This window comes from Salmo trutta, chromosome 37 (genome assembly GCF_901001165.1).
Source record: "Salmo trutta chromosome 37, fSalTru1.1, whole genome shotgun sequence".
Lineage (NCBI taxonomy): Eukaryota > Metazoa > Chordata > Actinopteri > Salmoniformes > Salmonidae > Salmo > Salmo trutta.
This window is the reverse complement of record NC_042993.1, coordinates 29494524-29515733: the sequence shown is the minus strand read 5'-3', so window position 1 is coordinate 29515733 and position 21210 is coordinate 29494524. Positions and strand designations below refer to the sequence as shown.

General features: G+C 44.8%; 1 protein-coding gene across 2 annotated transcripts in view; it reads right to left on the bottom strand.

Moving 5' to 3' along the window:
- LOC115177297 (zinc finger protein 407-like) overlaps positions 1-18461 on the bottom strand; it is a 193361-nt gene extending 174900 nt beyond the window's left edge. Inside the window, exons 1-3 of one of the 2 annotated variants that reach the window (XM_029737942.1) lie at positions 18028-18461; positions 11642-15299; positions 1688-1802 (exon numbers count right to left, since the gene is read on the bottom strand). In XM_029737942.1, the coding sequence (XP_029593802.1) occupies positions 1688-1802; positions 11642-15218 (3692 nt within the window). In that variant the 5' untranslated portion in view covers positions 15219-15299; positions 18028-18461. The remainder of the gene's footprint in view (positions 1-1687; positions 1803-11641; positions 15300-18027) is intronic. The other variant, XM_029737943.1, reaches the window with a different exon arrangement.
- Positions 18462-21210: the final 2749 nt, after the last annotated feature.

The window sequence follows — 21210 nt, the reverse complement described above, 5'->3', positions numbered from 1 at the left end:
AGACTACTGGTTAACGTTACATTGGCTTGTCTCGCAAAGCAGGGAAGTCATGTAAAACCATAGAAATAGAATTACTGATAAATGTTCCAGTCAAATTGCCATGGTCTGAGGGGCTTTGTACGTTCCAGTAATAGTATCTCTGTGTGTAAACCCCCCCCCCATTTTGCTAAACGTAGGAATTTCAATTTTGTAGTGCCAGAAACGTCGGTCGAGTGAACTTAAACGAACGCTTCAGCTATTGTAATCAAGATGATAAATCGTAATAACGAGAAACGATTTCATTAGATAAAGAGGGTTTTGTTTCGCAAAATATCACCTCACCCAGTGTGTGTAACAGAATGCCTAATAGCCAGCCTACATTGTAATCTCACTTTCTAGGTCAGCCCAAACCCCAAAAAGGGAAACTGCATTAACTGAGACATGAACAACCATTAGCAACAGCTCTGCATTCAGACTAACCACCAATACGTAGGCCTATATTATCTCATCTGAATACTTTAGGAAGAGAGAGTGTGGTTACTTTGGCCTTAATGAGGGTGTTTCTGGTCTGTTCTTTGTTTGCTGCTCTTTAGTCAAGAGGAAAGTTGCCCCAGTGATCAGTCAGTAGCGTGCTCGCGCACACACACACACACACACACACACACACACACACACACACACACACACACACACACACACACACACACACACACACAGGGCCGATTTGTCACCAGTGTCTGGCTCAGGCAGGAGATAGCTCCTCCATCCGCATGATTTGTGAAACCAGAAGCTGTATTTAGTACACTCATTTACAGGCAGTCAGGCACATTGGAGAACTACGTTCTCTCTCTCTCTCTGTGTGTGTGTGTGTGTGTGTGTGTGTGTGTCCATATTCTCTTGGTCAAAGCCCAAACACATTCATAGCACTTGGGGATAAGGCTTTAGCTGGAGGGCTTGTGAAACATGAGCCTTTTTTCCTCATTAGAGGTAGCTGTGTTTAACAAAATCTGTTTGCCTTTCTGTAAAACGTTTGTGAACGGCGGCGACAAATAAACAACGTTCATTCCACTCGACCGTGGCAGAAAGAAAAAAACCATAGCAACCGAACACGTTCAAACAAACCGTTTACACCAAAGCATCGAGGGAGACGGAATAACTACACGTCTTCGTCTATGTATCGCATAGCCGCAGAGAACGTGGTACAAGCCGAGGATCCTGCTATTTAGTCCATTTCCAAATGACACAGAAACACTCCAACGTGTCCATTTGAACACAGTAAGATGGTAGAAAGATCAAGCATAGGAACGAAACTGAACTGAACTCGGCCTAAATGCAGTGCTTCTGCGGCCCTAGGAAAGAGACGCAGAAGCATTTTAGGTCGAGTTTATGGGCTTAGCCCTACGCTGGTGCGCTATAATGTTGACTATGGTGAGATATGACAGATTATATTGAAACATCTCACAATAAGAGAAGAAATAATGGTTTGCCGAGCAAGAGGATCTTTTTCTTGTGATCCAATCTAAATGGCAAAAAAATGACTTAAAAACCCAATAAGACCGTGGCAACGTAAAAGGAAAACAAGCGTTTCTTAAGTTCAGATAGTACCTTGCCGTTTCGGACCTTTTTTCTTCCGTTTGGAACTTAACGAACACAACCCGGGCATCCCCAGTTAAAAAGGCAGTGACTAGTCTCTGACTGTGGTACTCACCCACAGATGTGGCACTTGTACTCTCTCATGCCCAGATGTCTCTTCACGTGGTTCCTGGCGTCACCCAGCTGGGCGGTGGCAAAGCTGCAGATTTTGCACTTGAACGGCTTCGATCCTGCAGAACAATAAACAAAGTCAATTTATCCTACTTTGTGTGTTGGGAAAAAATACATAAATGATTATAAAACAGTATAATGAAGAGAAAGGAGTGGTTGTAGACATAGGGGTAAATGCAGAGATGAGCTATAACGCCAGGGGGGGGGGCATTCCTTAATAACATTCAAACAGAAAGATCTTTGCACAATTGCAGAGATGGTGACACTGTGAATGACGATGTGGTGAAATCTTGTTGTTAGTCAGGTTGTTGAAATCTGGAATATTGTTAACAGCTACCGTAATACTTTACTGCCCAGGATTGACTGTAAAACAACCAGACGGCCTGAGTCCAGGTCATACATTAAAACTATGAAATAAGATGGTTGAGAGAATGCCAAAAAGTGTGCAAAGCTGTCATCAAGGCAAAGGTTGGCTACTTTGAAGAATCTAAAATCTAAAACATTTTTTGGTTACTACATGATTCCATATGTGCTATTTCATAGTTTTTATGTTTTCACTATTATTCCACAATGTAGAAAATAGTAAAAATAAAGAAAAACCCTTGAATGAGTAGGTGTGTCCAAACTTTTGACTAATACTGTATAAAAAAACATAAGCTCCTACAGTGAGTAAATACATTTTTTTTCACCTTTATTTAACCAGGTAGGCTAGTTGAGAACAAGTTCTCATTTGCAACTGCGACCTGGCCAAGATAAAGCAAAGCAGTTCGACACAAACAACAACACAGAGTTACACATGGAATAAACAAAACTTACAGTCAATAATACAGTAGAACAAAAGAAAACAAAAAGTCTATATACAGTGAGTGCAAATTAGGTAAGTTAAGGCAATAAATAGGCCATGGTGGCAAAGTAATTACAATATAGCAATTAAACACTGGAATGGTAGATGTGCAGAAGATGAATGTGCAAGTAGAGATACTGGGGTGCAAAGGAGCAAGATAAATAAATAAATACAGTATGGGGATGAGGTAGGTAGATAGATAGATAGATAGATGGGCTGTTTACAGATGGGCTATGTACAGGTGCAGTGATCTGTGAGCTGCACTGACAGCTGGTGCTTAAAGCTAGTGAGGGAGATATGAGTCTCCAGCTTTAGTGATTTTTGCAGTTCGTTCCAGTCATTGGCAGCAGAGAACTGGAAGGAAAGACGACCAAAGGAGGAATTGGCTTTGGGGGTGACCAGTGAGATATACCTGCTGGAGCGTGTGCTACGAGTGGGTGCTGCTATGGTGACCAGTGAGCTGAGATAAGGTGGGGCTTTACCTAGCAGAGACTTGTAGATAACCTGTAGCCAGTGGGTTTGGCGATGAGTTTGAAGCAAGGGCCAACCAACGAGAGCGTACAGGTCGCAATGGTGGGTAGTGTATGGGGCTTTGGTGACAAAACGGACGGCACTGTGATAGACTGCATCCAGTTTGTTGAGTAGAGTGTCGGAGGCTATTTTATAGATGACATCACCGAAGTCGAGGATCAGTAGGATGGTCAGTTTTACGAGGGTATGTTTGGCAGCATGAGTGAAGGATGCTTTGTTGCGATATAGGAAGCCGATTCTAGATTTCATTTTGGATTGGAGATGCTTAATGTGAGTCTGAAAGGAGTCCACGTATTCTAAGTCAGAGCCGTCCAGAGTAGTGATGCTGGACGGGCGAGCAGGTGCGGGCAGTGATCGATTGAATAGCATGCATTTAGTTTTACTAACGTTTAAGAGCAGTTGGAGGCCACGGAAGGAGATTTGTATGGCATTGAAGCTTGTCTGGAGGTTAGTTAACACAGTGTCCAAAGAGGGGCCAGAAGTATACAGAATGGTGTTGTCTGCGTAGAGGTGGATCAGAGAATCACCAGCAGCAAGAGCAACATCATTGATGTATACAAAGAAGAGTCGGCCCGAGAATTGAACCCTGTGGCACACCCATAGAGACTGCCAGAGATCTGGACAACAGGCCCTCCGATTTGACACACTGAACTCTCTCAAAGAAGTAGTTGGTAAACCAGGCGAGGCGATCATTTGAGAAACCAAGGCTGTCGAGTCTGCCAATAAGAATGTGGTGATTGACAGAGTCGAAAGCATTGGCCAGGTCGATAAATACGGCTGCACAGTAATGTCTCTTATTGATGGCGATTATGATGTAATTTAGGACCTTGAGCATGGCTGAGGTGCACCCATGACCAGCTCTGAAACCAGATTGCATAGCGGAGAAGGTACGGTGGGATTCGAAATGGTCGGTAATCTGTTTGTTAACTTGGCTTTCGAAGACCTTAGAAAGACAGGGTAGGATAGATATAGGTCTGTAGCAGTTTGGGTCTAGAGTGTCACCCCCTTTGAAGAGGGGGATGACCGTGGCAGCTTTCCAATCTTTGGGAATCTCAGACGATACGAAAGAGAGGTTGAACAGGTTAGTAATAGGGGTTGCAACAATTTCGGCAGATCATTTTAGAAAGAGAGGGTCCAGATTGTCTAGCCCGGCTGATTTGTATGGGTTCAGATTTTGCAGCTCTTTCAGAACATCAGCTATCTGGATTTGGGTGAAGGAGAAATGGTGGGGGCATTGGAGGGTGCCGGGCAGTTGACCGGGGTAGGGGTAGCCAGGTGGAAAGCGTGGCCAGCCGTAGAGAAATTCTTATTGAAATTCTCAATTATAGTGGATTTATCGGTGGTAACAGTGTTTCCTAGCCTCAGAGCAGTGGGCAGCTGTGAGGAGGTGCTCTTATTCTCCATGAACTTTACAGTGTCCCAGAACGTTTTTGAGTTAGTACTGCAGGATGCAAATTTCTGTTTGAAAAAGCTAGCCTTAGCTTTTCTAACTACCAGTGTATATTTGTTCCTAACTTTCCTGAAAAGTTGCATATCACGGGGGCTATTTGATGCTAATGCAGAACGCCACAGGATGTTTTTGTGCTGGTCAAGGGCAGACAGGTCTGGAGTGAACCAAGGACTATATCTATTCCTAGTTCTAATTTTTTTCAGTGGGGCATGCTTATTTAAGATGGTGAGGAAGGCACTTTTAAAGAATAGCCAGGCATCATCTACTGACGGGATGAGGTCAATGTCATTCCAGGATACCCCGGCCAGATCAATTAGAAAGGCCTGCTCGCAGAAGTGTTTTAGGGAGCGTTTGACAGTGATGAGGGGTGGTCGTTTGGTCACAGACCCATTACGGATGCAGGTAATGAGGCAGTGATCGCTGAGATCTTGATTGAAAACAGCACAGGTGTATTTGGAGGGTGAGTTAGTTAGGATGACATCTATGAGGGTGCCCGTGTTTACAGATTTGGGGTTGTACCTGGTAGGTTCATTGATTATTTGTGTGAGATTGAGGGCATCTAGCTTAGATTGTAGGATGGCCGGGGTGTTAAGCATGTCCCAGTTTAGGTCACCTAGTAGCACGAGCTCAGAAGATAGATGGGGGGCAATCGATTCACATATGGTATCGAGGGCACAGCTGGGGGCTGAGGGAGGTCTATAGCAAGCGGCAACAGTGAGAGACTTGTTTCTGGAAAGGTGAATTTTTGAAGTAGAAGCTCGAATTGTTTGGGTACAGACTTGAATAGTAATACAGAACTCTGCAGGCTATCTTTGCAGTAGATTGCAACTCCGACCCCTTTGGCAGTTCTATCTTGCCGGAAAATGTTATAGTTAGCGATCGAGATTTCAGGGTTTTTGGTGGTTTTCCTAAGCCAGGATTCACACCCAGCTAAGACATCTAGGTTGGCAGAGTGTGCTAAAACTGTGAGTAAAACAAACTTAGGGAGTAGGCTTCTAATGTTAACATGCATGAAACCAAGGCTTTTACGGTTACAGAAGTCAACAAATGAGAGCACCTGGGGAGTGGGAGTGGAGCTAGGCACTGCAGGACCAGGATTAACCTCCACATCACCAGAGGAACAGAGGAGAAGTAGGATAAGGGTGCGGCTAAAGGCTATACCAACTGGCCGTCTAGCACGTTCGGAACAGAGAGTAAAAGGAGCAGGTTTCTGGACACGATAGCATAGATTCAAGGCATAGTGTACAGATAAAGGTAAGGTAGGATGTGAGTACATTGGAGGTAAACCTAGGCATTGAGTAATGATGAGAGAGATATAGTCTCTAGATACGTTTAAACCAGGTGATGTCATCGCATATGTAGGAGGTGGAACAACATGGTTGGTTAAGGCATATTGAGCAGGGCTAGAGGCTCTACAGTGAAATAAGACAGTAATCACTAACCAGGACAGTAATGGACGAGGTATATTGATATTAGAGAGAGGCATGCGTAGCCAAGTGAACATATGGGTCCAGTGAGTGGTTGGGCTGACTGGGGACACGGCGATTCAGACAGTTAGCAGGCCGATGCTAACAAGCTAACAGTTAATAGGCCGGGGCTAAACAAGCTAACAGTTAGCAGACCGGTGCTAGCAAGTTAGCCTTTGGGGGACGTCGCGATGGGGGTAAGTCTGTTTTTGCCTCTTCATGCGGTGACGTCGATAGACCAGTCATGGAATTAGTAGGGTTCCAAGTAGCTCTAGGTAGCTAGTAGGCCGCGGTAAGCAGAATTGGCCTTCAGCGGACGTCTCGCCTGAGGGGCCTGTTGGAATCCTCGGGCAGATTATGTCGGTATTCCAGTCGTAGAGGATTGGCGGGGTTCCGTGCCCCGTACCGGCAGTAGAAGGGGTCCGGATATTGTAGCCCAGGAGTGGGCTTCGGTGGTAGCACAGGAGCCCTGGCCGGTTTAGCTTCAGGCTAATTGGTGCGTGCTCCGGGTTGGAAACGCTAGCCAGGAGTAGTCACCCGGGATTGCGGTTAGCTAGTTGCGAAGATCCAGATGAAAATGTTCAGAGTTTGCGGTAGGAATCCGGGGATATGGGGAAAAAATAAATAATAATAATAATAATAATAATAATAATAATAGGTCCGTTATGCTCTGGTTTGAGTCACGTTGTTCGAACTGGCGAGAGCTTTCCGAGCTAAAGGTTAGCTGATGACCGCTAGCAATGGTTTGCTGACTGATAGCTGGTAGGTAGTTAGATGGCTAGCTTCAGTTGAGGGATTCCAGATCTGAAGTAAATAGAAATACTTTAGAAAAAAAACAGATCCACGCCACATTGGGTGAGGTGGGTTGCAGGAGAGTATTTAGAAGTTGAGGTTTAGGAAAATATTTTTAAAAGATATGAGAATAAAAAGATGTAAAAAGATATATACAAGGGACACGACAGGACAAAGACGTCTGACTGCTACGCCATCTTGGATTATGGACTTTTCCATGGCTTTTCTCTCCTTCAATCTCCTCTCTATCTTTTCCCGTCACTCTCTCCATCTCTCTCTTACCTACTCTTCCTTCCTTTGCTTCTGGATGCATAAATTGGATACCAAAGGTCAGGCAGAATACGTAAATCAATTTTGTGTGCACTCACTACCACGTTCCATCATTAAAAGTGCTAATCACTCTGCCTGGCTTTGCAGGGAGGTTTCCTTCTAATCATTGTCATTAATAAATGGGGAGGGTGGGGTAGCGCTGCCATTTGAGAGAGGGGCACAGTCTCTGCCCGCCATTTGTCATTTAAGAGCAGCAGAGCGAGAGAGGGGGCTGCTATGGATCGTCAGCGCCCATGATGGCTAGAAGGGACACCACACCCTAGGCTAATAGAACACACTGACTGGGGAAGGCCTATTCAATCAAACAAGCGCTGCAGCATGCCGCAAATAGTACTGTAGCATTGTAAATATGCCCCAAAATAACAATCCAATGCTGTTTCAGTTTGACTAGTGATAACATTTATGCATAAGTCAATTCATGATTGCAACAACAGTGCTATTTTTCCTAAATGAATTGAACCCCAGCCATTGTTATTTCTTTGTGTAGATACAATATACACAAGATGTGTATGCAACTACAAGTAAGGGCCATTCATGTGGATGGTGCCACACAGACTAGTGCCAGGTCCCATGCAGACAGACTAGGGCCAGGTCCCATGCAGACAGACTAGGGCCAGGTCCCATGCAGACAGACTAGTGCCAGGTCCCATGCAGACAGACTAGGGCCAGGTCCCATGCAGACAGACTAGGGCCAGGTCCCATGCAGACAGACTAGGGCCAGGTCCCATGCAGACAGACTAGGGCCAGGTCCCATGCAGACAGACTAGGGCCAGGTCCCATGCAGCCAGACTAGGGCCAGGTCCCATGCAGCCAGACTAGGGCCAGGTCCCATGCAGCCAGACTAGGGCCAGGTCCCATGCAGCCAGACTAGGGCCAGGTCCCATGGAGACAGACTAGAGCAGCAGTTCTCCAGTATGACAAACCAATCTGACTGGGAACCTCCTATAAAATAATCGCTATGCATTTTTTTTTTTTTTACAATCCGCTCTCTCAGTGAATATCCCAAGACGCATTGCAATATTTATTTCAGGGGCAGCCGCTGATTTGATTAAGCACTTTGTGTAGATTACTAATTCGTTCATACACGGTTCACTTGCCGCGAGCTGGAAGTACGACACGTTGAATTTTAAGCTTGTAACGAAGATTGAAAGGCAAGCGCGTGCTAACAAGGCCTGCAAACAGACGAGGGAGGGGCGTTAACACATGAGCGCCGGTGAATCGGGCCTCTTCATTTAGCCTCGACACACACACCCCTATGATGCGCACCCAAAACAAACATACAAATACACACACAGACACGCGCCCAAGCCGAGGTGAAGCAAGAGACAGACGCAGAGGGAGAGGATCTTGCCAGATGGCTGTGTGAGTATGGCAGGAGGAGAGAGATGTAGTATTCCTCCCTTCCCACATCTCATCATATTAATACACCACCACTCCACTTAAACAGCCTCCATGAAACTGAAATTGACCATCAATGCAGTGTCATGCTAAATTAATATTGCCAACCACAATGTGGCTCCCTCACATCCCAGATAAGATGGGTAATGACTAATTCATTTCCTTGAGAACCCTCCCGCAATGTTTAACCCTCTCTCGCTCTATCCACCCTCATCCTCACCTCTTCCATATCTAAAGCCTTACTTGTTAGCCTTTCTTTCAGAATGTTAAAGGGATACTTCAGGATTTTGGCAATGCTAGCAGATACCCATAGACTTCCAGTCATTGTGCTAATGCTAGTTAGCATTAGCTCTCAAAACTACCTCTAACTTCCTTCATACTGGACACTGAGACATAAACATGGTATCCACGAGTTCATCTGACTCTGGGGGAGTAGGTAAAGGGCATCGTTGCCAAAATCCAGAAATACTGCTTTGAAAACGGCAAACCCCGTTTTAAAACATATTTAAAGGGACATCTTTTTTTCCCAGTGTTGAATATTCAATGAAATATCGTGGGAACATAATATCCATATCTGTCTACCACCCCAGGATAAACTTTTTTATGTGTGTGTGTGTGGTGATTATGTGTGTGTGTGTGGTGATTATGTGTGTGTGTGTGGTGATTATGTGTGTGTGTGTGTGGTGATTGTGTGTGTGTGTGTGTGTGTGTGTGTGTGTGTGTGATTATGTGTGTGTGTGTGTGGTGATTATGTGTGTGTGTGTGTGTGGTGATTATGTGTGTGTGTGTGTGTGGTGATTATGTGTGTGTGTGGTGATTATGTGTGTGTGGCCATTACTTCAACCCACCACAGGCCTCAGATGGTCAGACAGCTCTCTCAAGTGAAAAAGTGACCAATTTAGCTCAAAATGCAAATCCAGTTGCATCCTCATTGGCAAAATGGAAGTCTTTTTTTTTTCAGGGGACAAATTGACAAATATGCGTGCAGCCTCCCACCATCTCCTGATTTCACTGATTAATCAAGTAAATAAAATCTTGGTTTAATTAAAACGATCTGGACGTGCTCCCAGTCCAAACACTGGCGGACCCCACAGTCCTGCTCCACAGCACTGGAAGAAGTGTACACGATAAATGACCACATACAAATAGAGAATAACTCAATGTTATGAGGGAACTTAGCAATAATAATAACTAGCATAAGCTGTCAAAATGCTAAGAAATAGGTGCATTCTACAAATAGGCAACAAAAAAAAATGAACAAACTCATAAATAAAAGAGATAATTCAATTGAAAAAGCCACCTAAAAAAAGAACGACAATCCTCGATCGAGACCTCCAAATGTGCCCTTGACTTTGATTAAAGTGTCACCGTTTTCATTTGCTTAAGTAACACTTTTCCTCAGCTGCACCCAGGGTAATGGCGTTGTTCACATGGCAACATGAAATGCTGTAGCAGGCTCATAAACGGATATTACAGATTCAACAAATAGCACACAAAGGATACATCAAAATGTTGATCACTGGGCCTCATAATCCTTCTCTTATTCACGTCGTCTGTCCTTTGAGACTACTCGACTGTACAACAAAAATTTCAATTCAGTCTTACTGTACAGTATGTCTCCCCATACCACGTAACCACAAAGTGTGGTTTTGTTGAGCCATAGAGACATGAGGGTAATGCCAAAGTAAAGACAGTTAGTTGCTCTGCTCGTGTGCTTTTATTTTGCGGAATCAATCAATAGTAGGACGTACCCCAGCAAAACAAACCATTTGCCAACCTGAACCAGTTTGCAATGGTGAGACCACGGTGACTCTTCCCCTATATTAGAAGTTGAGAGGTCATCACAAACAGAAGTAGGCCTAATCATGTCGTCTCAGTGATGGGTGAGGGCACACACTAAGAGAATGCAGCAGCAGCCTGAGTGTGTGAGTATTCTGACCCACATGACCAGGCTACCATAGTGCGTCGTGGCAGCACTCTCATTGACTTTGCTACTGGCAACCTCTCTGTCAACTCTCCGAGACGGTCCACACATCTTAACACTCCTCGGCCATTAGTCAGTCACTCCACACACACAGACACACACACACACACACACACACACACACACACACACACACAACCTCAGACACACAGACACATAATCCACCCAGAACGACCATAGAGCTCTGCCTGTACTCCAATTAAAATCCCATTAAAGTTTGGGCTGAAAGGGGGCCGGACCGGAGGAAGCAGAGAAGGGCATTTATTGATGGCGCCCTCACTTCTCATTCCTACATTAAGTTGATTTTAAAAGCAATTAATACACATGGTCAAGGAAGAGTAATGGAGAGCCCTCTATTCTTAACCCGCCGGACATTCCCCAGTCATAGACCTGACCAGCCGAACCCTGATTTGCATTATAAATGACAAGATAAATCTTAATGGATTGAGGATAATCAGCTCACCGTGTAGGCTGACACACACACACACACACACACACACACACACACACACACAAGTTACACATACAAACACACACAAGGGAAATTAAGGGCTTTGAATACGCCTGCATTGATTATTTTAAATTATTAGCCCACCTCTCTTTGGGTCTCCAATGCTTTTAGCCTAAGCTTTAACACATTTACAGAGACTTATTGACTATAATTACAACTGAGTCTTGGTAATGGACACATCAATTATGAGTCGCACATGTCTTTGACCAGGCGGTGCACAGGGAATCCTAATCCGTGGTCCATTAGCATCTCTCCTCCTGCAGCTCAGACTTTACCTTCTCCTTTTCTCCAACTCGTTGCCTAAGCTCACACCACTGCATGAACCATGCCTCTCCTCTGATACCTGGCCTGGCCCTGATACCGCTATATAGGCTAGACCCCAGTATCTCAAAACCTGATGTCCAACGCATGCAATGATTGACACTGCTGGTAAATTCTAAGTGGGGTATACACTGTATAATAACACCTATGAATATGAGCGATGCAGTTATCAATGACAACATAATAACTCATTTAAAAAAACGAAGTATGTATCATTAAAAAAACAATAGCAGTGAAGGTTTTCAAATATGTGTTTTGGGAGACAACGTACCTGTGTGTGTGCGGATGTGCGCCAGGAAGGCCATGGAGTTGCTGCTCTTGCACACCTTGCCGCAGTGCTTGCACACGCTGCCCTGGTTCTCCTCGCGTTCGCGGTTGATCTGCTCCGTGTCCTCCAGGACGTACTTGTTGACCTCGCGCAACAGCTCCTCGTGCTTCTCCTTGATGTGCACGAACAGCTCCTGCTCCGTCTCGAACGGGTCCGTGCACTTCACGCACTTGAAGGTGGCACCGCCCTCTGGAAGCTCCTCGATGCTGGCCTGCTCGTTGCGCAGGTGAGCGGCGCTGGTCAGGTGCTGGTGCAGGTTGCTCTCCGTGTAGAAGGACTTGCCGCACAGCATGCAGTGGAAATGCTTCTCCTTGGACGGGTGCTTCATGGAGATGTGCACATTGAGGCCGCTCATGCCGTCCGCCATGAAGCCACAGTCCTCGCAGCGGATGCGGGGGTTGGGAGTTAACCCCTTGGACAGACCTGAGACCCCTACATGTTTGGTTCTTTTGATCTTCTGAAAACTGCCCGCCCCGGCCAGGCCACTTACAGCCGGGCCAGAGTGGCCCTCAACAGAGTGAGCCATCCGTTCTTCATGCAGAGCCAGCTCGGCTTCAGTCAAGGACTTGAGAGGTACGATGCAAGCGTCGAACGGCAGCGCCCTGGTGAGCTGTTTCTCTGGGGAAGAGATGTCAGGTTCCTCATCTGCCATCTCAATGTCGTCGTCGGAACAGACTGGCTCTGGCTCCGCCTCGGGCTCAGCACCTTCCTTCTGGCCTTCCTCTGGTGGTGTTATGGTGATTTCTGCTGGTGCTTCCTGAGGCTCAATTGTACCTGGGGCTTCGTTGCTGGTTTGTTCCGAGCCACCACCAGACGCCTCACCAGCCACCTGGATCTCCGTGTTTTCCTCAACAACAGTGGCACTAACTTCCACTATTGGGGCTGCATGCTCGTTGCTCAAAACATCAGAAGTCTGTGTGGGGTTAGTGGTAACATGCTCGGTGTCTGTGGGCTGGTCTGTAGCTGTGTCTGTGGGTTGCTCTGTATCGGTGATAGGGGGCTGGTCTGTGTCTGTGATGTTGGGCTGGTCTATGTCAGTGATGTTGGGCTGGTCTGTGTCTATGTTGTTGGGCTGGTCTGTGTCTTTGGATTGGTCTGTATCTGTGTTAGTGGGTTGGTCTGTATCAGTGCAAGGGGGCTGGTCCTTGTCTGTGTTGTTGGGCTGGTCTGTGTCTGTAGGTTGGTCTGCATCTGTGTCTGTGGGTTGCTCTGCATCGATGATATGGGGCTGGTCTGTGTCTGTGTTGTTGGGCTGGTCTGTGTCTATGTTGTTGGGCTGGTCTGTGGGTTGGTCTGTATCTGTGTCTGTGGGTTGGTCTGTGTCTATAATGTTAGGCTGGTCTGTAGTTGTGTCTGTGTTAGTGGGCTGCTCCATGTCTGTGTCAGGGGGCACTGAGGGGGAAGGATCCTCAGTGCAAGCATTGTTCTCAGAATCAGGGTCAGCTCTGTTCCCCAGCTCCGTGGCCTCCTCCTCCGGCTGCGCCAGGTCTTTCGCCACGAAGTTCTCCAGGTTCTCTAGGTAGACCTCACTCTTCTGCTTATGCTTGTCCGTGGAGGCGTGGCGAGACATCTCTCGACGCGTGACGGCATAGTAGCTGCACGCCAGGCACACAAACTCAAAGTCCCGGGTGTGTCTCCTCTTCACGTGGAGGTCAAGGGAGGGAATCGAATGAGCTACGAACTTGCAGTGGCTGCAGGAGTTGACCAAGTCGTACTTGCTCTTTATCGGGCTGCTCACTTGTGCTTTGTCGTCGTCTTGCGACAGCTCCCCTTCTTTGTCTGTGGCCCCCTCCTCTCCTTTGGACCCTCCACTGACTGGACTATTCTGATGTAAAGCCTCACCCTCGCTGGCCTGAGAGGCTGACTCTGTACTCACGAGCTGCACTGATGTATCCAGGTCCACTTGGCCATCGCTGCTAGCATCATCCATGCGTTTAAGGTGCTTCTTTGTGACACAGTGGCGGTCCATGTCGCCTTTCGTCACACAGTTGTAAGAACAAAGCCTGCAGGTGTAGCTGTACTGCCGGCTGTGCTTACGACGAATATGCACGTTTAGATTGGTACTGTTGGAGGCGAGAAGTCCACAGTATTCACATGTAGTTGCAGCGGGCCCCTTTGGCCTGCCTCTCCTCCTCTTGGGAGGGATGCTCTCATCCATGTGCTCTTCCATGTTCTGCAACACGGCTTTCGCAGCCTCAACAGCTTCCTCATTAACATCAGGGTGCAGCTCTCCATCATGTCCGATGACCCCTACCGCCACGTCATCTGTCAGCATGTCGTCACCGACCGCATCTATGCTCACCTTCTCAACGCAGTCCTCAAAGGAGGGCCCTGCGTTTTTCTCCTCAGCCACACGCTGGTGGCTCTCCGAAGACACATGTGTGTCCATCCACTCGGATGTAGCAGTGTAGTAGTGGCAGACGTTACAGAGGAAGCGATGCTCGCCATGGTGCTTTAGCCGAGCGTGGCTCTCCAGCAAAGCAGAGTTGCTGACCCTGAATTCGCAACTCCCGCACTGCAGCTGGAACCTGGCACCGAGCGCACGCTTGGACGCCCGGGTCTGAGTCGTCGTGGAGGCAAAGATTTGAGCCTGTTCGGCTGTCTTCTGGTCCATGGGTGACGAGAGGCCAGAGGATTCCCTGCTTTCCGCGACTCGTTTGTTGTGCTTGTTACTAAGACAGTGCTTTTCGTAGTCGCACTTTGCCACACAGGCGTACAAGCAGAATTCACAGAAGTAATTCATCTCCTTGGTGTGGCGTCTCTTGATGTGTGTATCTAGGCTCGGCTTGTCCTTAAACTCGTGACCACAGTAGCTGCAGGCATGTATAGTCTTTGGCTTGGGGCCCCGTTTACCTACCATCTTCTTACCGGGGGTCTTTTCTTGCTCCTCCTCTGCAATCTCCTCCGTAGCTATTGGAGTCACCTTCCTGTCAAAAGTATCTCTCCCTGTCCCTTGTTTCTCAGCAATTTCCTCTTTGGCTATTATTGTAGTCACCTCCCCCTCAGAACCTCCTGCTTCTGTGCCGTGACTCTCTGTGGCATCCTGCTGTCTCTCACTGCTGCTCACTTTCCCCTCAGTGTCTCCACCTGTCTTGTAATTTGAACTCCGTGCTGTTGCACCGGATGTGGCGCCATCTATTTCAACAAGTACCTCAGCTGAGCTCACACCCCTGGTCTTTCCTCTACCGGTGTGCTTCCTCTTGGAGTGAATCTTCAAGGAAGTTGGAGTTTTGGCCACAAAGCCACAGATGGGACAGGCACAGCCGTAACATGTCTCCGGGGTAATGTTCACCTCAGCCCGAGGGGGCTGGTCTGACTCCTTCCCATCAGCCACCTCACCGCCGGTGTCCTCCTCAATCTCTCCTGTGCTGTCAGCTGTGACATCATCAGGCCTGGGCCTCTTTGCTAGGGAAGGAATTCCTCCACTCTCCATTTCCTCTGTGGAGACACTTCCTGTGTCACCATGATGAGGCACCTTGTCCTCATTAATCTCCTTCCCTGACCTTAATTCTCTGTCCATGTTAGACACCTCCTGATGCCTTTACATGAGAAGAGGAAATTGGACTCTGGTCCAGCAATCAATGAAGTTATGATCCTGTTCCTGTAAAGTAACATTTAAGATGGGCAAGCCTCATATAATTGACTGTGAAATTAGCTGAACAAAATAATAATCACATAACAATACTGTTTCATATAACAAAACTGTGTTTCAAATTGTATAGCTGGAATAGGCTACTCAGAGATCACTCTGCATGTACAAAAATGAAGTAGGCCAAATGTAGCTATCGGTCGCCATCTAGTGCTTTAAGAATGAAACTGTTCAATGATAAGGTGGTTGATGTTGGATATTTGCATGTGATCAAATAACTAAATCTAGATAAAAAGAAGCTAAACCCCAGGGAAAGACAGTGAGTGGTCAGTAGCATAGATTGAAGTAGGTTACAATTAATTAGGCCTAGATTCTATTTACCTCTCCCTTTTAAATCTATTTAACTTCAAAAGATACCTAATTTATAAACATTCTACAATAGACTTTGTACAGCTGATGGTTGACACAGACGAGTCTCCTAAAAATAACTTAGCCGGCTAAGATATTTCACTCTCCCTTCTAGTGACCTATCTACTGTAGTCTACATTTAGGCCCCATCTCTCTGGATGTGGTGCCAATCACTTGTGAGAATTTTGGTCAAAATCTCATTGCTATGCAATATCTTTTTCAACCTGATGCCAAAAATATAATTCCCAATTACATGGGACTTCGCCCCACCTTGACATTACATTAACTTATTTTTGTTCCCCATCAAATTGTATGACTACTCTCCTCAAACTTTTAGATACTACGTCAAATGAATTATATGCGTGGTCAAGTTTGGCTTAAAAGTAGGCAATGATTTATAAAAAAAAAAATCTAAATGAACTAAACCTGACCTGAACCTCTTCTCACCTGTTCCAGTAGCCAGTCTAGCCACCCTCTCACATGCCTTGCCAGGACACGTCTTCAAAGTATTGATTTATCTCAAGATAGTGTCCAAATTGATGAGAGATTACACGGTATGAATACTAAACAAAAATATAAACACAAGATGCAACAATTTCTAAGATTTTGCCAAGTTACAATTCATATAAGGAAATAAGTGAATAGAAATAAATAAATTAGGCCCTAATCTATGGATTTCACATGACTGGGCAGAGCCACAGCCATGGTTGGGCATAGGCCCACCCACTGGGTGCCAGACCCAGACAATCAGATTAGTTTTTCCCCAAAAAAGAGCTATATTACAGACATAAATACTCCTCTGCACCCACCAATCCCACAGGTGAAGAAACCAGATGTGGAGGACCTGGGCTGGCGTGGTTACACATGGTCTGCGGTTGACGTCGGTTGGACATACTACCAAATTCTCTAAAACTACGTTGGAGGTGGCTTATGGTAGAGAACTTAACATGTAATTATTTGGCAACAGCTCTGGTGGACATTCCTGAAGTCAGGATGCCAATTGCACTCCCTCAACTTGAGACATCTGTGGCATTGTGTTGTGACAAAACTGCTCAATTTAGAGTGGCCTGTTATTGTCCCCAGCACATGGTGCACCTATGTAATGATCATGCTGTTTAATCAGCTTGTGATATGCCACACCTGTCAGATGGATGGATTATCTTGACTAAGGATAAAATGCTCACCAACAGGGACACAAACATATTTGTCCACAAAATTTCAGAGAAATGAGCTTTTTGTGCATATGGAACATTTCTGGGATCTTTTATTTCAGCTCATGAAACCAGCAATTAACATTGTGTTTATATTTTGGTTCAGTGTAATTTAAAGACTTGACGAAAGTCAGGTGGTTACTGGAGTGAGAAAATACCGTAAATACCGTACTAAAGTAGAATCATTATGGCATGTTTAATCAGTCAGGGAGTACATTTATCTGACGAACTGTGTTTATCACTTGACAGCCAACCAGGTACATTTCACATATTACTACACGAATTCAAACGTCATTTTCCTGCTGAAGACTCGTTTTTCAGTCCCTTTCTTCACGTTACCCTGGACAGCGGAATGTTAAGCAGAGCTAGGCTCTTGCAACTGGGAGTCCAGCTTTCCTACCTAGTAGCTCCTTAGCTAACTAGCTTAGCATTAGCTTGCGTTAGCCAGTTACAGCCACGCGGGTCTAACTAGCTAGCTAGCATGGTTGGTCTGGTGGTTATGCATGTACGAGATAGTTAATGTCGACGGTCTGCATATAAATTGGCAGCAAAATGACTAACGTCAGCTAACTTGACGACACTGCTGGTCGGCTATCACACTGGCTAGTTGCTACCAATGCCAGAGTGCTGCCAAAAGTAGCTAAAGTAAACGTAGGTGCGGCAAAACTTCTCAATTTATGGGTCATCCTTCCAAACGTATTTCTAATAATTTGAGAACAAGGGTATCAAGTAATAATCGACTTTTGGGAAATTAGCGTCAAAGTCAGTTTGGATGTAGCTTTTTGATTTCGACTGGTTCCTATTTGATTTCGACTGGTTCCTAACCATCAATCCAATTCCGATATGTTCAAAATATTCATGAAAATACAGAAGAGCCAGTAATTTAAGTTACGTGTAGCCAGTCCTATCAGATAACGGCATAGAGGTGGGACTTGTTTGCTCTTATGCTCTAAAAACGACGGCAGCACAGAGGCCCAAAAAGGAACCTAATGTCGACCTTTGAAATACAGGTGTTTGTAAGCTAAACAGTTGCCGTACATAAATTGTAAATATCCATAATGCTTTAGGAATTACAGAACCGGATTTAAGTAATCCATATGATGGTAGTTTTAACAGCTTACCTACAATTTCCCCAGTATTCTCAATGTCCGCGCTTTTCCCCCTTGGTCACAAGTGGCGTACCGTAGCACGTACCATACGTCACTCTAGCAAGCTGATGCCGTGTTCAGGACAACTCGGAAAGTTCCGATTTAGAAAGATGATGGACGCTTCATTTTGGAATTTCATCCGTCATTATATCTTCTCCCGTTTTGGTGGCTTCAACTTTAAGTTACTTTGTAACAATAACATTGATAAGATTCCTACAAAATTATCTGCTGTTCATAGACAATACTTCTTAGCGTGGTCATTAATATAATACCCGCATAGGTATTTAATTTGGAACAATAAGGATATTTTGTACAGAACCCAATCTTTATTTTTTAAGAACTGGTTTAATAATCATATCCTGCTTGTGAGGCAACTTTTTAATGAAGAAGGATTGTTACTCAATTATGAGTCATTTTTTTTTATCTCCTTACAATATCCCGGCTACACCTACAGAGTTCGCCATAGTCTTTGATGCTATTCCATCTGGAACTCTCATGTTGTTTAGAGGTGTAACCAGACCTCACCTTCTTGACCTACCCTCGCTTGATCCTGTTGACTCTCCAATAGGGAAAATATGTTTCTCCTTGCTCACTCAGAACAACAGGATACCTGCTTAATTTCAAAGGGATGTTGTATCCATTCCTTATGTCACAAGTTACTGGAATACATTTGTCAATAATATATATTGGGGAAAAGTATGGTTATTACCACACAAATACCTGCTTGTTAACAAGGTCAAAGAGGTCTCTTTCAGAATAATCCATAAGTATTACCCTGAAAATCATTACCTGAAGAAACTCAAATAATACATTAACATTCACTGTACTTTTTGTGTTGAGCATCCAGAAAGAGTTTTGCATTTATTTTGGCATTGTCTACATGTAAAGAAATTATGGCAAGATATTCATCGTTTTATAATTGTTAATATTCTTTTTTTTATGGGAGAATGTGCTGCTCGGTTTCCTTAACTATAATAAGGATAAAGAAAAACAATTTTACCTCAAATCTAATTGTGCTAATGGAAAAATGTCATATTCATAAATGTAAATTCACGAATAAAAAAACACTCTTCCTTCTTTTCTGTAAGGAATTCAAGCAGTACAGTAAGAACATTCTACATTATTCTAATAAGAAAGCTGTTAAAACAATCAATAGGTTTGTATATTTTCATCTTTGTATAATCTGTAGTTTGTTGTACCCCCTAGCCTAGCATGTGTTATCATTGTCTGTTTGTATACCTCTTGTATTTATCCTGGGGTGTTTTTGCGATTAAAAAAAAGGAAAGATGATGGATTGGGGTTTAATGCCGCGTTCATAAGCTAGTCGGAACAAGGTAATTCAGAATGTCTGACTTGCTGATTCATTCAACGCAGCACGTGTATAACTTTTTCAGAGTTTCCTAGTTCCGACTAGCACTTGAACGCGGCATTATGGTGGGAACATCCCAAGGATCACAGATAGCACTGACCAAGGTTCAAAACAACTGGGAGCTCGAAAATCATAGCCTGGGTGAAATATGGAGGCTGATAACCAGGCTTTCACTTGTAGGCCTACATTCTTACACAGAATTGCAGATTAAAGAAATTAGATGGCAGACAGGAAACTAGCCTACTTTTTAGACAATTGAGATGCTCAACAACAGGTATCAAATGATCACACCTGTGATCAGGGGCTCAGTTCCTGCAAGGCAAGGAAGGCAGAATCCCAATCTCATAGTGAGTAGATTTGGGACGCAGCGTGATTTGTAGATCAGTGATTCTGGACGGTCTGACTGCAATGTTGTTGATCTCAAACATGCACTATTTCTCACTGTAACTCACCTTCGACCCTAGACTTCTTTTGCACTGTCCCTGTATTCCACTGCTCTGTTTCATTGGCAATTGTATACAGCCCACAAGTGGGAGCATCACTCCAGACAGACACACAATGTATCAATTAACATTGGTCAGTGATTAATCACCGTAGTCATGTGACATCCCTGTTCGTTGGTGAAGTTTGAAAATTGATTAATGCGTGTGCCTTAATTGATACGGTAGTCTATCAGGTCAGGAGATGATAAATGATGCCCGTGCATTGAGTACACCGTTTACTTTCCCAGTAATTTTGTTTCATTCATCACAGTCAACATTATATGACATGGATGGTTAGAAACGCAGCCCCCATCTCCATTTTTTCATTACGCTCATTAGTCATTTGTACCTAGCTGTCTTTACTAAGAGAGGAAGGGTTGGCTATGCTGGACACTGACTGAAACTCTGCCCGTCTTCCTTGCAGGATGCCTGGTCATCATCAATAAATAGATTTTACGCAACAAACTAGCATTTGCTCTTTGGTGCTTTTGATTAGTTATCTCAAAGAGGCATGATGTAATTGCAAGTAGAAATGCAAATGGTTATTGATTTTTAACAACGACGTCTTGATATACATTTTGATGTAAACCCATTGCAAATAATACTTTTTAAAAAAAACACTGCTTGAAAGGCTGACCATGCTTCTCCTAGAATAACACTAGAGGGCGCTAAAATGTTCCCATGGTTAGTAATACATGTAATATAACAGAACCCATAATATCTGCATTTAGGTATTTGCCTGGATTAGATCCAGTATGGATGGTGTGCAGTACCGCTACCAGGGTTGTGTCGTCTCGTCATTTCTCATTCCTTTATATTGAAGGGGCCACCAGCTGATTTGCGATCAAATGTCCAGGTGTTTTAGATCAGTGCAGAAATTGAGATGAGAAGAGGACCCCACTTAGGCTTTTAGGCTGCACCCAAATTCCCTACCCAGAACCCTGAGCAGTCTTGATGAGATGGTCATATTTTACAGGTTTTGTCCCTCCAACGTAGACTTTAAAACAACAGGGTGCTTACTGTATAATAACACAACTATTACAGATTGGCATATTTCTAATAATCCATAAGGTTATTTGAATCCATGAATCATAACCTTATTTTCCTTAAGGAGGCTCTGTATAAAACGTAACAACATATGTCATGCAATGCCGTGAAAATCAATCTCTTTCTGAGTTCCTTGTTACTACTGTCTTGCCGTAGACACAACTATCGTAGAATACCTGTAGGTTATCACAGTTCAGCAACCTGGAGACGACAAAGAGGAAGGCCTCTCCTTGGCCTTGAACTCTGCTTTTATGGCAG